General features: G+C 35.6%; 1 protein-coding gene across 1 annotated transcript; it reads left to right on the top strand.

Moving 5' to 3' along the window:
• The first annotated feature begins 208 nt into the window (after positions 1-208).
• LOC136224638 (GDSL esterase/lipase 1-like) lies at positions 209-1,737 on the top strand. Its single transcript, XM_066013029.1, has 4 exons — positions 209-522; positions 612-727; positions 819-1,302; positions 1,383-1,737. The coding sequence occupies exons 1-4, from the start codon at positions 264-266 to the stop codon at positions 1,610-1,612; spliced, it is 1,089 nt and encodes a 362-aa protein (XP_065869101.1). The 5' UTR covers positions 209-263; the 3' UTR covers positions 1,613-1,737.
• The last annotated feature ends 13,973 nt before the right edge of the window (positions 1,738-15,710 follow it).

Here is a 15,710-nt window from a genome sequence, read left to right as displayed (position 1 = left end):
CCTGATACCATGTCATGAAACCGTTTTAGCTAAAAGCTCAATCTGAAAGTTAAAGTCCAATCATATATCTTATATTAATCTATGATAAATTTGTAGATATATATTTTAAGACTAAGAGTCATGTGCTTGTGGACTGCTCTTGAAACTTAGTTATCCATCAAGATAAATCCACCGACCAGTTTGCAGCTATAAATAACATAAAAATACCAAACAAGTTACACACAGAAGCAGAATCCAAAACAAACTTCAGAAATCAAAGCTTAATGGCGACTACTTTAACCCGTTGCAACCATTTTCTGCTGGCAATCTTATGTGCAGCAATCTTCAACCCAATCCGCACCTATGCCGAGCGAAAAGACCAGAAGCTTCTATTCATAATAGGTGACTCACTTTTCGATCCAGGCAACAACCAGTACACCACCGCTGTCCATTTCCCAACTACATCTTTTCCTTATGGCATGACCCTCAACAACCATTCCACCGGCAGATTTTCCGACGGCCTTATCGTCCCTGATTTCATCGGTAATAAAATTCCCCCAAATTAACATTTATGTCTATAATTTGCAGACCAAAACCACAATACTAACTCAGTAGATTGAATTTCATTGCAGCACTACATGCAAATTTGAGCATCCTAAGACCATTCATGAAACCAGGTGTGAAATTCTCCGGTGGAGCTAATTTTGCTTCCGGTGGAGCAGGGGTTCTTGATCAATACAATGGACCGGTATGCTGTCTTAAATGATTTTTAAATACGGGTTTCATCTTATTTTAATGTTATGTTTCTAAAAGGGTTTTTTTTTTTTTTTTTTGTCCAGATTGATTTTAGAACACAAACGATTGATTTGAAAAAAGTCATAAGTTCAATGGTGAAAGAAGTCGGAGAGGCGGAAGCTAAAAAGAGAGTGATGAAATCAGTATTATTGTTTAGTCTCGGAGGCAATGATTACTTTAGTTATAACTCAAAATACCCAAATGCCACCGGAGCTCAAAAAATCCAGCATGTCAATGCGGTCATTGCCAAACTAACAAGCGGAATCAAGGATCTATACAACATCGGATTGAGAAAAATAGCAATTCAAAATGTTGGACCATTAGGTTGCTATCCTGGAACAAGATCAGAGCACCCGGAATTGGTGAACGGAGCCTGCGTTCCGAGCCTCCAAGCATATGCTGCACAACACAACAAAGCTTTAGCCGAAGCCATGAAAAAGTTGGAGACGCAATTACCGGGATTCAAATATTCAATCTTTGATTACTTTCATGCACTTTCTGCTAGAATACATAATCCGACTAGATATGGTAATTATTTAATTAATCATATGATTAATATGTTAATTAATTACAACATCTTCTAATTAATTTAATTCCTGTATATGAAGGGTTTAAAGTGGGACTAAGTGCGTGTTGCGGAAGCGGGTTATATAACGGGGCCGGACGGTGCGGCGGAGATCAAAATTACAGTCTCTGCAGTAATCCTAATGAGTATGTGTTATTTGATGGAGGACATCATACTCAGAGGACAAATAAACAATTAGCTGAGTTATTGTGGAATGGGATACCAAAAATGACAGGACCTTACAATATGAAACAATTGTTTCAATTTGCTTAGTTATTAATTACTAGTATATTGATGTATTCTCATTTTTGTTTTATTTTAGATTCTGATTTTATTTTTTGAGATGTAGTTTTGCCTTAGAATTTGAGAAATAAGAAATAGTTTTAATTGGAGTGATACTTCTTGATTTGTTGTTAAGATAAAACACTAGAATGCAAATTTGTATATGGGACCAAAATTGTAATTTAATATTTAGTTAAAAATATATTAACCCAAAATGGCATATAAAATGGGAAAAAGGAGAAGAAAAAATAATGTTTGGAAGAGGAATCAACATTAAACGCAATGCAATGATAATCTTGAAAAAAAAAAATTAATGTTGGCAAAAACATAATTAAGCGTTTGAACTTTATCTGTTTTAAAGATCAAACTTTTAATTAATTATTTTTTCATATCGAGCTCTTAATTATTGATTTTGTATCGATCCTTATTTAACTTTTTCGTCGAGTTTGGACGGCACACATCGTTAGGACGATTCGGTTCATTGACGTGGACAAATAAAAACAAGAGTTTATTGATTATGATAGATATAGGGTAAAAAATAACAAGAAATTACGGAATTTGATTTTCAGTAGGTGTTCCAAACTCGATATTCTCATCTCCGAGTTTGCGATTTTCAGCATTAGATCGCCAAATCAATCTTTTGCACTCCCAAACTCGACGGAAAAGTTAAATAAGAAGTAAATCCATAACAAAATCAATGATCAAAAGTTTAATGTGAAAAATTAATTGATCGTGAATTTTATTTTTTAAATAAAGCTTAGGAGTTTTTTTTTTAAAAAATAAGGTAAACTTTATTAACTAAGATCAGAAGCGAGAATGTCAAAAATAATCGGTGGCGGACAGGCCCACTCACCACGAACAGATCTAGAAGTAACAACCTTAGCTAAGCTATGAGCTGCTAAATTCGCTGAACGTTTTACATAGGAGACTGAACATGACTTCAAGGCTCTTAACAAATCACAACAATCATTCACTACATCCGATAAATAAGATAATTGACGTTTTTGCTGATGTATGGAACTAATAATCACGAGACAATCTGATTGGACCTCCACATGGCTGAGGTTAAAATCCTTAATCCAGGACAGAGCCTCTCTTACCGCCATTGCCTCTGCCAACGGGGGATCCGTGACATCCGCAAGGTGCCCCATTTTAGCAGCAAAACATCTACCCTGATGATCCCTCAACAGACACCCATAGGAGCTGAATTTATTCTGATCATCCACACCTGCGTCAATATTGCACACATAGCTTCCTTCCGACGGTTTCTTCCATTTTGCGATTACAACCGACTGTGGCTGGGGGTGTTTTAGATTGACGATTTGAGCTTCTCTCCAGTCACGCAATTCCGATAAGGCCATACGGTGGATTTCCTCTTGTGTCTGTTCCCTGTTATTCTAAACCTTATCGTTCCGCGCTTTCCAAATACTCCAGCAAAGCATCGCTACTTCATTTCCCGTCCCTGACGCCCCTCCGATGCAATTTGAAAGCCAGAAGATGAGATCTGTGACCGTCGATACCCTATTGTCCTGAAAGAAGATTTGCCACACTCGGTAGGCTCGCGGATAGCTGATAAACACATGAAGATAGTCTTCCCCATAAGCGCTGCATATTGGACAACATTTTGGGAGGGAGCTTCTCCGGGATACCAGGTTACTCATAGTCGGTAAGCAGCTTGTGCAGATCCTCCATAAACAGTTTTTAACTTTTGGGGTCACTTGTAAATTTCAGATTAAGTTCTAGTTAATCACGGAGAGATTTACCATGTTAGAAGGGCGGGATCCAAGTGTTTTGAGATAACCACTCTTTACTGAGTAATTACCGGACTTTTCGTCAGGCCAGAACCAGTCATCCTCACGCTGCCTCCTTCGCGCCGGAATTGAACAGATCAATTGGACATCCCTTCTATTAAAGATTCTACTAATGAGATCAAGGTTCCAAGCGTCATTTTCATTTAGCAGATCCTTCACCAGACCAGTAGGAAGTGTGGTATCGAGAGGGCTGGTAGGGAGAGGGAGGGAATCATCAAGAAGCCATGGGGAGCTCCAGATTGCGCTGGTTTCACCATTCCCAATTTTCGTTCGGAAACCCATTACAAGCAATTCACGTCCCGCCAGGATGCTCCTCCACACAAAGGAAGGGTTAAAATGATCAATGTTTTGAGACAATAGTAAATTTTTAGAAAGACATAAATTCTTTCCAAAGAAAGAGAGAGAATTGTAGTATAGGAAAATTTTTTTCAAATGAATATATTGAAAGTAAATTAATTATTTAAATAATCTAATTAATTTATACTTAATTCTAGTAATAAATTTAAATGAATACCAATAATAATCCATGTTGGATTTTTCCCCATATTCCAGTAATAAATTTAAATGAATACTAAAACTAAACCATGGTGGATTTTCCCCTACATTCTGATAGGTTTTCCTAGTGGAGATGGTTAGACTTTTTGTAACTGTGATTGAATCATGGATCGTAACATAGAGTCTCTTTGGAGACATTTCGCGTTGATGGAGAAAGAGGGCGTGTGTATTGACATAGGCTTTATGACTGATGATACGAAAACTAAATGTTTTTTTCTAAGTAGCAGAATCCTCTCTATGAACCCTTAAATGTAGTGTATCAGCTTTTTTAGGGTAGTGAAATCTACAGAAGTCTTTTAAGATAACAGACTACGGAATGGTACTTTTGTGATAGATTTTCTATTCTAAAGATACAGAGATAAGGTTGTGCGTGTGGACCTACGGAATCAAAACCTCTTGTTGTTTTTTCTACAATTCAAGGTGATGAGTAAACATAATATGTAAAAACTTGACCATATCAAGTTTTGAATGTAAGAGGAAACAAATGGTTCATAGGATTTACGTTAAGGATGGTCGTAATTGTGTGCAAAAGCTCGAGATTTTTTTTAGACCCATGAAAGGAACTTTTGCATTTTCTCTTCAATTTTGCCTCGATCTGACGATGTTAAATGGAAACCCCATATATTCCTTGTTTTAAACTCAATATGGATGTTTGTTTTAGGTTCGATGTTTTAAGGTGTGAAGTTTTGGTGCGAGATAAAGTTTTGATGCAAGATGATATGGGACAGATCCTCCTCATGGTGGGAATCCACTAAGTTCCTTATCCTCTAAAATAGTTGAGGCTTTTAGATGTCTTGGAAATCTTGGAAGTCGCATTTGATGCAGAGTTCTTGTCACGTCCGTGTCTAAATTTCTAAAATTTATACCTTGATAAGTAATATATATTATACTTATTAGGTGTGTGATTTTTATTTGGTGCTATAGGAAAAGTTTGGAATTAATTTGATGGTTTTATGTGTAAATTAAAAGTTTAGGGTAATTTTTAAAAGATTATATAAAGATGGAGGATCAAACGTGATAGTTGTCAAATTTGAGATATATATCTCAAATGTTTCTATTTCACTCCGGATGCCGATTGAAGTCGTCTAGGGTCGGGTGTGACAGTTCTTAAAGCTTAAGGTTGAATCAGATCCAAAGGTTTTAATTGATGCTCTGAATGGCCTTTCCCTTCCATCTTTAGATTCCTTGTTTGTACTACAAGGTGTTCATGAGCTTGTACTAAAATTCTATGCATACCACTCAAAAAAAAAACAATCATCCAGCTCATAAATTGGCCAAGTGAGGGTCGAAGCTTTAAACAATAGATATTAGATTGGAAGAGATTCCTAATTTTCTCAAGAATCTTGTTTTGTTGTGATGTGGTTGAATACTGAAAGTCTACGTGTCAACCTACAACTGTACAACAACAAGGTCAAAGGGGGGCGTTTGTACAGCGAACATGTTTCAATGCCTAAGTCAGTTCGTGGAGAAGTCTAGAGAATGATTATAATCACTAAGTTAAAGTTACAATCTAAACTTAATGTAAATATAAATGAACTTGTTTACCTCGAGCTGGGCTTACTCTATTTATATTAGTGTTGAGCTCTGAAAGACGGTTACGAATTTCGAAGCAGGATGGGCCACATTGTTGAAACACATTCCCACATGATTTTGATTTGACAAAATTATTTCCATGATTAAAACAATTAAATTTAAGTGCTTTGATTTAATTGTACTAATGAGTTTGTCCAATGTTGAGTAAATTAACTGACAAGAACAGGAACTAAAAGCCTATAAGAGAAAGACAAAACAAAGTCAGCAAAAGCAAGTCACACAGCAGAAGCTGAGTAGAATGCAACTCAGTCTTGCGAAAGAAATGTCTTCTTCAGAAACGCTTGAAAACGAAGCCGCTAAGTCAAGTTGAGTAGTAGTCAGATCAGCATCAATAATCCGTCAATTTGAAGACAAGGTCTGGCAAATTTCTGAAACAAATCAGAAGCCTCGGAAATCAATCTTAAGGACTTTTTCGAGACGCATGGACCATCTGACTTTTGCTAGAAGACAAGCCTGGCGTAAGAAGACAAATCTAGCATAAGAAGACAAACCTGGCACATGTCCAAAACAGAAGACAGGATTGGCCTGCAGCTCTGGAAGCTGACCACGTGATGACGAAGAAGACCGTTTTTCCCACAACGGCTATATCGGAATTCAAATCATTGAAGCCACAAGATTGCTATAAAAAGGCCAAATCATCACTTGGATTAAATACATATACAACAATATACAGACAGAAAAAGAAAATCTTCACAAAGTGAAAATCCAAAACAGAAGCTGTCTGAAAAGAAAAAGCAAGCTCTTACATCAAACTCCAACCATTGTGTAAAAGTCTAGATTGATTTAGTCATCTAAAGTGTTCTTTGTTGTATTAAGAACAATTTCTTATCATTTGTAAAAGGTTAGAAGAGTGAAGCTGAGTACTCGGTTATAGTACTCAGTGGTAGAGTGAAGCTGAATACTCGGTTATAGTATTCAGTGGTAGATAGAATTGAGTAGACGAATAGAGGACGGTACTCTTGCATACTCAGTTGCTATTGTAAAAGGTTTGTGCTCTACCTTTAAAGAGCTCAGTAAAGGATTGAAAAAGCTCGGAAGGATTCCAGGGACTAGACATAGGCGGAGAGGCCGAACCAGGATAAGTCTGCTGAGTAACTTCTAACCCTTTCTATATATATATGTATGTAGGGCTGTAAATGAGCAGAGCCGCTCATGAACGGCTCGGTGATCGGCTCGATAAAAGCTCGGCTCGACTCGGCTCGATTTGTAAACAAGCCGCTTGTGAACACGATTTACTGGCTCGGTTCATAAACGAGCCGAGCTTGAACAGGCCAAAGCTCGGCTCGAAAGCTCGCGAGCAGGCTCGATTAGAACATTTATGAACAAATTTTAGTTTTGTAGAAAACTATATAGTTTTGTGTTAGTTCACAAATATCTAAACTTAATATTATTTTATTTGTTATTACATGAGTTCGTTCACAAACATAATAAATGAGTAATAGACGAACTATTTGTAAGCATCTTATTTATTTATTCACGAACTTTGCTTGTTAGCTTGTTTATGTACACAATTGAATAGTTATTTGCGAGCAAACTTCACAAATATAATTAACGATTTACTCACAAACAATTCATTGTTAGATAATTTTCTTAATGAACAAAGTCCAAAAAAGATTTTGAGCTCGAAACAAGCTCGAATCTCGGCTCAAGCTCGTTGAGCAAGCCAAAGCTCGGCTCGGGCTCGGCTCGTTACTTTTATAGCAAGCTCGGCTCGGGCTCGAGCTCGTTAATTTTATAGCGAGCAGAGCTTGAACAGGCCAAAGCTCGGCTCGGCTCGTTTACAGCCCTATATGTATGTGTTGCTTGCTTAAAATTGCTCAGTAAATAATCTGTACAAGCTGAAGCTGAGTAATCTGAGTGCTGAGTTGGAAACTGACTTAAGTGTTACTTCCTAACTCACAACTGAAACAGCTCTAGTCAGTATCTGATTAAAGTTGTCTCACACATCACTCAGCCTTGCTGACCTGAAACTAAGTTAAATAATCAAACATTCAATTAAGTCAGCATTATCAAGCGAAAAAGTTATATTAATTCCTAACCCCCCTGGAACTAATCCTATTACGTTACACGGACCAACACACATGTCTCATGTTGATAGGAGAGATTGGGCCTAGATATGAAATATTTGATATCTCTCAAGGCCATTTTGCCCGTGATTCTCGACATCAAAAGTTATTATTGAAACAACTGGATTCTTAACTGGGTCAATTGAGTTTCCCGAGTTGAGCTTCTAGTATGCAGTCATTTTGTAGTTTTTTGGATGAGGAGACTTGTATATTCTATCTTTTCGATGGTAGGTTCGGGTGTTTGGGGGTCCATGTGGCGAAGTTATATTTTCCTGATATCAGATGTCTCCTGCCCCCCCCCCCCCCCCCCCCGAGTCTAATTTATCGCTGTTTAAGATGAGAAAACATTTGCTTCGGTAAGTGTTATACTTGTCTTTTCCTGATGATGGCTTTTGAATTTTGGTATCCTTCTTGGAAATATTTCGGAAATGGATTACTGATAAGGAGGTTATGTGGGCTCTTGACAGTTGATTTTCCCTTCAATGCTCATAAATGCACTTATTAGCAATGGCAGAGGCAGTCAGGGCATTGGAGGCACTAGAAATTTTTATCCCAAAAGGCATCACCTTGTAGCAGTAAGTACCTTCGTTTTTTATAAAACACGTGTTTTCTTTATCTAACGAGTTCATTAGTATCTAGTGGTATCCGGCCATGACGTCGGGTAGTGAGTAGATAGCGTAACCCGTCATGGAGTCAATGAGCATATCAATGTAGGGGAGTGGGTAGGAGTCCAACGTGCAAGCCTTGTTAGGTCCGTGAAGTCGACGCATCGCCTCCATTTTCCGTTTGCCTTCTTGACGAGGACCACATTCGTCAGCCAAGGCGAGTAGATGACTTTCTTGATGTATCTGTTGTCTAGCAATTTTTTTCACTTCAACCTATATAATCTTTTGCCTTTCGAGGTTATGATTTCGCTTCTTTTGCTTGACCGTCTTTGCCTCCAGATTAATGTTCAAGGAGTTTGTCATCACATCAAGAGATATTCCCGTGACATCCGCAGGGTACCAGGCGAACATTGTGATATTGTCTTTTAAGGTTTTGATGATCTCTTCTTTTGTTATAGACGGGATTCCTGCTGAGATTTGTACTGTCTTTCCTTCTGTTAGGCGGATTGGCTCTAAAGCGCCTACTAGCTCTGCTCTCTCGAGCTCTTTTTTGATGGGATCGGCTTTTGTCGGGTTTATTTTTAGAATAATTATTATATCTAATAAATTTTAATAAGCATGGTTATATACCTATTCGAGTGACTTTTTCTTTCAAATTAATTAAATAACTTTATTAAAATAAAAAGCAAACCTCAATTATTTTATATTAAAATAAAATAAAGCTGAATGACATATTTGCAACTGATTCCGAAATTTAATAACTATTTGTGCAATTTATCCATTTTTTTAAGCTAGTGAAAAATTCAAAGTGGTCAATATGAAATATAAATTAGCACTATAGTTTACAATTTACTCCAAGTTAAAGAATGAAAGAAAGATTGATAGAATAATTAGGCATGTCACATCTTCCAACTGAGTGGGGTACTGTATTATCTTATCTTATGTCATGAGTTGCGTCACAGATATTAAAAGTCTAGCAGTACCTACACCTCCATTTCATTAATTTAGGACCCATATAATATAGTATAGACTAGACTAGACTAGAAGTTTTCACATTTATAAGTCAAAATTTGTCAAAATTTGGTCCTACTGAGTGTCAAACTATAAGATTCAAAATTAGTTAATAAAGGAATTGTTTCTAATTCCCACGTTGTTAAATATTAAGAAGTTATATTTAAGAAGTTATATCACTTCTTAAATATTTAAGCAATTCTCACTCTTTGAAATAGTTTTTGAGTAAATATTAAGGTATGTTTGGTTGTTCCTTTTCACGCTGCAGTTTGTCTTTTCATTTTAAAATGAGAGTTTTAGGTGTTTGATTAGTAATCTCTTGTTTGCCTTTTACATCTGAAAAACATCATTATGTGTTTGGTTAGTGACCTCATGTTTGCCTTTTACACCCGAAAAGTAGTTTTTTCAACCGCAAACAGCAAACCGTAACAGCAAATAGCAACAACAAACAGTAGGTAAAACAAACGGGCTATTAGACCTTTATTTATATGGTATTCACGCACCAAATGAATTGGATGTGAGGGGGCGTGTTAAAGATCAAATTGCTTAATGAGGAAGCTATATGGTCCCCTAAATATATGAGGCAATCCTCACTTTTTTGAGGTACATTTTGGGGTGAGTTAGGTCTTTGTTTACTACATTTATGCATTAAATTTGTGCAGCCTTATTTTCCCGGTTAAATGCACTATTTTTCACTGAACTTATATAATTGTCTTAAAATGGTCACTCAACTTCAATTTATCTTAATAAATCACTCAACTTTGAGTTTTGTCTCAATTAGGTCACTCAAGTGATATCAGTGATTAAAAGAAATCGAAATAATAAAGACACGTCAGCATGAGTCAACTTAGGTCTCTGACCAAAACGATATGTGGCAACCACGTATGTACCACCAATTAAAAAATTATTTTTTTCATAAAAATAATCAACATGTGGCAGTTAGGTGGTGCATAGTAGTTGCTGCGTGTTGTTTTAATAAGAGATATGAGTTGACTTATACTGATGTGTCAACTATTTTATTATTTTGATGTCTTTTAATTATTGAAATTGACCTAATTGAGATAAAACTTAAACTTAAATGATTTTATTGAAAAAATTGAAATTGAGTGTCCATTTTGAGATAACCATGTAAGTTCAGTGACCGACAGGCGCGAATCCAGGATTTCTTCCCTATGGGGCAAACAATACAAATAAAATAATTTTTATCCAAAAAATAATAATTAATAAAAACCAGAGATCAAAGCTTAAGTTAAGTAAAATAGTAGCAGAAATATAAAATCAAAATTCAAGTAGAAGCAAAAAAAATACCAAAGCAGTGAGGCAAAGATCGGAGATGGAGTGCCGGACCAACGATCAACGATCCGACTACGGAGGGATTGGCTGCCGATTTTGATTTAACCTTAGTTAGAATTAAGGATTTCAATTTAGACTTAAGAAGAAAGAGGAATTTAGAAAGAATAACTAAAGATATTAAAGAGAGTAAGAGAGACCGATGGTTTGTTTTAGGACCTATTTAGTTTTACATTTAAATATTTGCTATTTATTTTTTTTTATTTTTGTCGTAAACAAAACGACGTAGTTCTAATTAAATAAAACGACCTCGTTTTTAAAACAAAATTTAAAAAAATTAAATTTAAAATCATTCTTCATCCTCAATTATAGAACCAATAAACTCTAAACCTCCATTGATGAAGGGACGCAAAGCTCTAAAACTTTAAAATTAATACCTGGATTTTAAAAAAATACAAATGTGAGTGGGGGCAACTGCCCCCAGTGCTCCCATACTGGATTCCCCTGGTGATTGGTGATGCATTTTAATCCTTATTTTCCCTCCCTCTCATCTTTGTACCAAACTCTCTCTAAGGCTTTGAGAGTTTATTTATTTATTATTTAAAAACATGCATCATATCATGGATATAAAAAAAAAGTATAAGCTACGCCCAATACATGATCCACGTAGGAAAGAAAAAAATTATAAAGAGCAAAATAAATCATTAAATGTATAACAAATACAAACAATATAGGAAATATATACTTTTCGAAACTCCAAATTCGCAGTGAAGCACCCGTAATTCAATTTCATCATTTGAACTCTACCGAACTTTCGGATCTGAGTCATTTCTTTTGCAACCACATAGATCTAATGATCTACATAAGATCTATATTTCTGCTCGTGCTAAATCAAACGATACAAATGAAAATATAATAAACAATAGATACAGTTTAGATAGAATAAAAGATCCAGTCAAATATATGAAACCAATGGAGTAAGTTTTCTAGTGAAGAAGGATGGATGGATGCAACAGAGAAGTTACAGAGAAGGTTTTTAGGAAAAAAAAAACATTTTAAGAGTTAATTTAAAAGGGTAATGTACAAATTTAATATATGATTATTTAAGAGAGTGACCTTAGTTTTTATTTACAAAATAAGCTAAAAGTAGTTCTAATGTTTATCGGATTTAATATTTATCGGATAATATAATTTTAAATTTTAATAATGAAATATTATATTCATATCCAAATTCATTTTATGGACACTGTAAAAAAAAAGGAGGAAACACCGGTAGAAAAAAAAAACTCGAATAATGGAAAAAAAAGGAGAAAATAGACTTTTTTTAGAATTGAGCTTTTATAAATTTTTTAGACCATGTAAAAAAAAATCCAAAGATAATGAGGATATTTTTTGAGACTAAATGATTAAGGGGCTCCAAAGTAAAAATGGAGACCTATTTTTAAAAGTAGAAGTAAAAGTATAAACGATTCGATTACATGATATAAAATTGATATATAATTTTAGGTGTTTCAGTTTAGATTGATAGATAATGTGTTATTTTTAGATTGATTAACTAATTCGAAAATGATACGAATATTTAAAATTATTATATTTTATCATGTTTGTATATACCAATTGTATTAATAAAGATAATAAAACTAAAATTATTATATTTTAATAAAATGAGGAATCAATATTAAACCTGACAAGCAGAGATTCAATTTCTTACCATACGGATCAACCTCGTTGCTAAAAAAAAGAAAAATTCTAGTACTAATTTAGAACAGAATGATAGATAAATAAGATATTAATTCGTTTATAATATATTTAATACATCAAGAGCCTCTAAATTTGAAAAAAAAAACCTATTTCTTTCTAAACTTTTAAATTTGTTTAAAATAACATGATTAACTTTCTAAATTTACGAAAAGATACAACAAATTTGAAAAAAAAAATCATATCATTTTGATTTATAAATAATCTTGGAATAGAGTGAATAAAGTAGATTACAAAAAAACGGGTCAAATGGGAGGTCTATTTACATTTTTAATCTATTTACTCAACTTACTACATATCTAAATTGATTTTGTGTGACTTTTCCATAACACCCTTAACCTTCCCACTTCCCCCTTACGCGAACGTTCTCTCCCATCTTCTCTTTGGGTGTTTAAAACGGTTGTTGACTCCTTCATTAATGATTCCAAGACTTTTGATCTTCCTATCTTCTTTTAAATTGCACGAAATCTGCACCATTTCCCCAAATCAAAATGTATTTCTCTTTTTCCTCTTTCATTTCTTGATTCTGCAACTTCCTAATCCTAGAAAACGAAGTCATGTTTCTTCATCTTTCTGTTTCTGCTCGTTACTTGGTTTCTTTCTTCTTGTTACCATCAAAGAAATGGTTATTCTACGTTATTTCCATCGTTTTCCCAGTTTATCATATTGTTATTGTCGCTTTTAAGGGTGAAAGGCGCGAAAAATGTAAGTATTTGTTGTTTCTTCTGCGTTTTTCCATGAAATCACTTCACGTAGTCGATGATTTCGCGACGATCTGCGAAGAGAAAGAGCCTGAAATGTGTGGATCTACTTCGCGAATCGATTAGTTCGCGAAGTCTGTGAATAGAAAAGTTCATGATTTCACTCGCAGACTTCGCGAAAGCATCGATATGCGACGTAGATCGTCACGTTTCAGACCTCGCAAACTTCGCGAAAACATCGATTCACGAAGTAAAAAATCATCATTTTCCTTGCACATTTACATTCGCATGTTTCACTAATCTTCATTTCTCGAAGCCAAAGTCGCCTTTTTCCCTGCCTAACACGATTTATTTTTCTTGAAAGTGGTTGATTACATAACATCCTTTGTGGAAGGCGGCGTATTGGGCTGCAGGTGAGATGACTTTCCTTCCTGTATAGGGAGAAATTTTCCTCAAGATTGACACATTCACTTTGAAATGATTGGTTAGGAGAGATTGTGCCAATCTTAGTGTGCACCATGGGACATGTCCATCCCAAAAGGTTTGGACTTCCATTTATCATCCCAAAAGGTTTGAACTTCTTGTAGAGCGAGAAATTTCCGTCCAGATTCGTCACATTGACTTTGAAATGATTTGTTAGGAGTTTATTGTGGCATTCTTGTTGTAAATTTTGATAATGTTATTGTAAATTTTGATAATGTTATGATTTTAATGTTAGAACCTGTTGTTGTTTGGCATTTTTTGTTATATACCACTTCGCGAATTAGCTTCAAAACCCATCCAGTCTTCGCATATGCTAATTAAATTCATCAAGTAAACCAAACATTAGCTTCGCATATGGTCGAATCTGCGAAGTCAGACGGGAGAGAGACAGACGCGCGTAAATATTGAGGGTATTATGGGGAAGTTACACAAGAACAGTCTAGATATGTAGTAGGTTGAGTAAATGGGTTAAATATGTAAATAGATCTCCCATTTGACCTAGTTTTGTAATTTAGCCAAAGTGAATAACTAACGGGAAAATTACAAATCTAGGTCAAATGGGAGGCTCGTTTACATATTTAACCCATTTACTCAACCCACTACATATCTAGACTGTTTTTATGTGACTTTCCCATAATACCCCTACCCTTCCCACTTCCCCTCACTCTATCGGTTTCTCTCCCCTGTTCTCCTTGGTGCGCGAAAACGGTTTGGCTCCTCCATTAATGATTTGAAGACTTTTGATCTTCCTATTTGCCTTTAAATTGCATGAAATCTGCACCATGTTTCCAAATCACAATGAAGTTCTCTTTTCATCTCTTGATTCTGCAACTTCCTAACCCTAGAAAACGAAGTCATGGTTCTTCATCTTCCTGTTCGTTAATTGGTTTCTTTCTTCTTGTTACCATTCCAGAAATGGTTATTCTACGTTATTTCCGTCGTTCTTCCCAGTTTATCATATTGTTAGGAGCGAAAAATGTAAGTATCTGCTGTTTTTCCTGCGTTTTCCATGAATTCACTTCGCGTAGTCGATGAATTCGCGGAGATCTGCGAAGAGAAAGAGTCTGAAATGTATGGATCTACCTCGCGAATCTATTAGTTCGCGAAGTCTGCGAATAGATCCTTACGTTTCAGACCTCGCAGACTTCGCGAAAGCATCGATATGCGACGTAGATAGTCACATTTCAGACCTCGCAGACTTCGCGAAAAAATCGTTATGCGAAGTAAAATCACGTCTTCCCATGCACATTTACATTCGCATGCTTCGCTAATTTTCATTTCGCGAATCCAAAATCGTCCTTTTTCATAACTAACACGGTTAATTTTTTCTGTAGATGGTTGAATACGTAACATCCCTTTCTGGAAGGCGGCGTACTGGGCTGCAGGGAAGATGATTTTCCTTCCTGTATAGGGATGAACTTCCCCAAGATTGACACATTGACTCCTGAAATGATTCGTTAGGAGAGGTTGTGTCAATCTCGGGGTGCACCATGGGACACGTCCATCCCATGGTGCCAATTTTGAAGCGGATGCGTAATCTTGGTACCAGATTAGTTAGTTTCACTTTGAAATGATTAGTTAATAGAGTTCATTGTGGCAATCTTGTTGTAAATTTTGATAATGTTATGATTTGAATGTCGTTATTGTGACAATTTTGTTGTAAATTTTGATAATGTTATGATTTGAATGTTAGAATCCGTTGTTGTTTGCCCTTTTTTGTTATATACCACTTCGCGAATTAGCTTCAAAACACATCCAGGCTTCGTATATGCGAACTAAATTCATCAAGCAAACCCAAACATTTACTTCGCAGACTTCGCATAGTATGGAATATGCGAAGTCAGACGGGATGGGGCGAGCCGCGCGTAAATATTGGGGGTATTTTTGGAAAGTCACACAAAATGAGTCTAGATATGTAATAGGTTGAGTAAATGGGTTAAATATGTAAATGAGCCTCCCATTTGACCTAGTTTTGTAATTTTCCCATAACTAACTAGCTTAGGGGACCATTAGTATAACTGTCATTTAATGACTAGTCGACGATGCTACTTACACGTTGTCTTCTTCATTTGTTCCTTTCTAATTTTTTTGTTATGTTCAGCAAATCTGAACGCGCAACACTTTCTTGACACGTGCGAAACGCGCGAACACCGACATCATCTAAAACAGGCACAGATTTATCATATCTCCCGCGCTATAAGTAGCACTAGTTCAGA

Source organism: Euphorbia lathyris, chromosome 3 (genome assembly GCF_963576675.1).
Source record: "Euphorbia lathyris chromosome 3, ddEupLath1.1, whole genome shotgun sequence".
Taxonomy (NCBI): Eukaryota; Viridiplantae; Streptophyta; class Magnoliopsida; order Malpighiales; family Euphorbiaceae; genus Euphorbia; species Euphorbia lathyris.
This window is presented reverse-complemented; position numbering and strand designations above follow the sequence as displayed.

What these genes read in the sequence shown, in the direction of transcription:
- LOC136224638 (XM_066013029.1), top strand. Translation starts at nt 264, where the DNA reads ATGGCGACTACTTTAACCCGTTGCAACCATTTTCTGCTGGCAATCTTA. An exon ending in TTGATCAATACAATGGACCG is followed by an intron (nt 728 to 818) that starts GTATGCTGTCTT and finishes TTTTTTGTCCAG; the next exon opens with ATTGATTTTAGAACACAAAC. An exon ending in ACATAATCCGACTAGATATG is followed by an intron (nt 1,303 to 1,382) that starts GTAATTATTTAA and finishes CTGTATATGAAG; the next exon opens with GGTTTAAAGTGGGACTAAGT.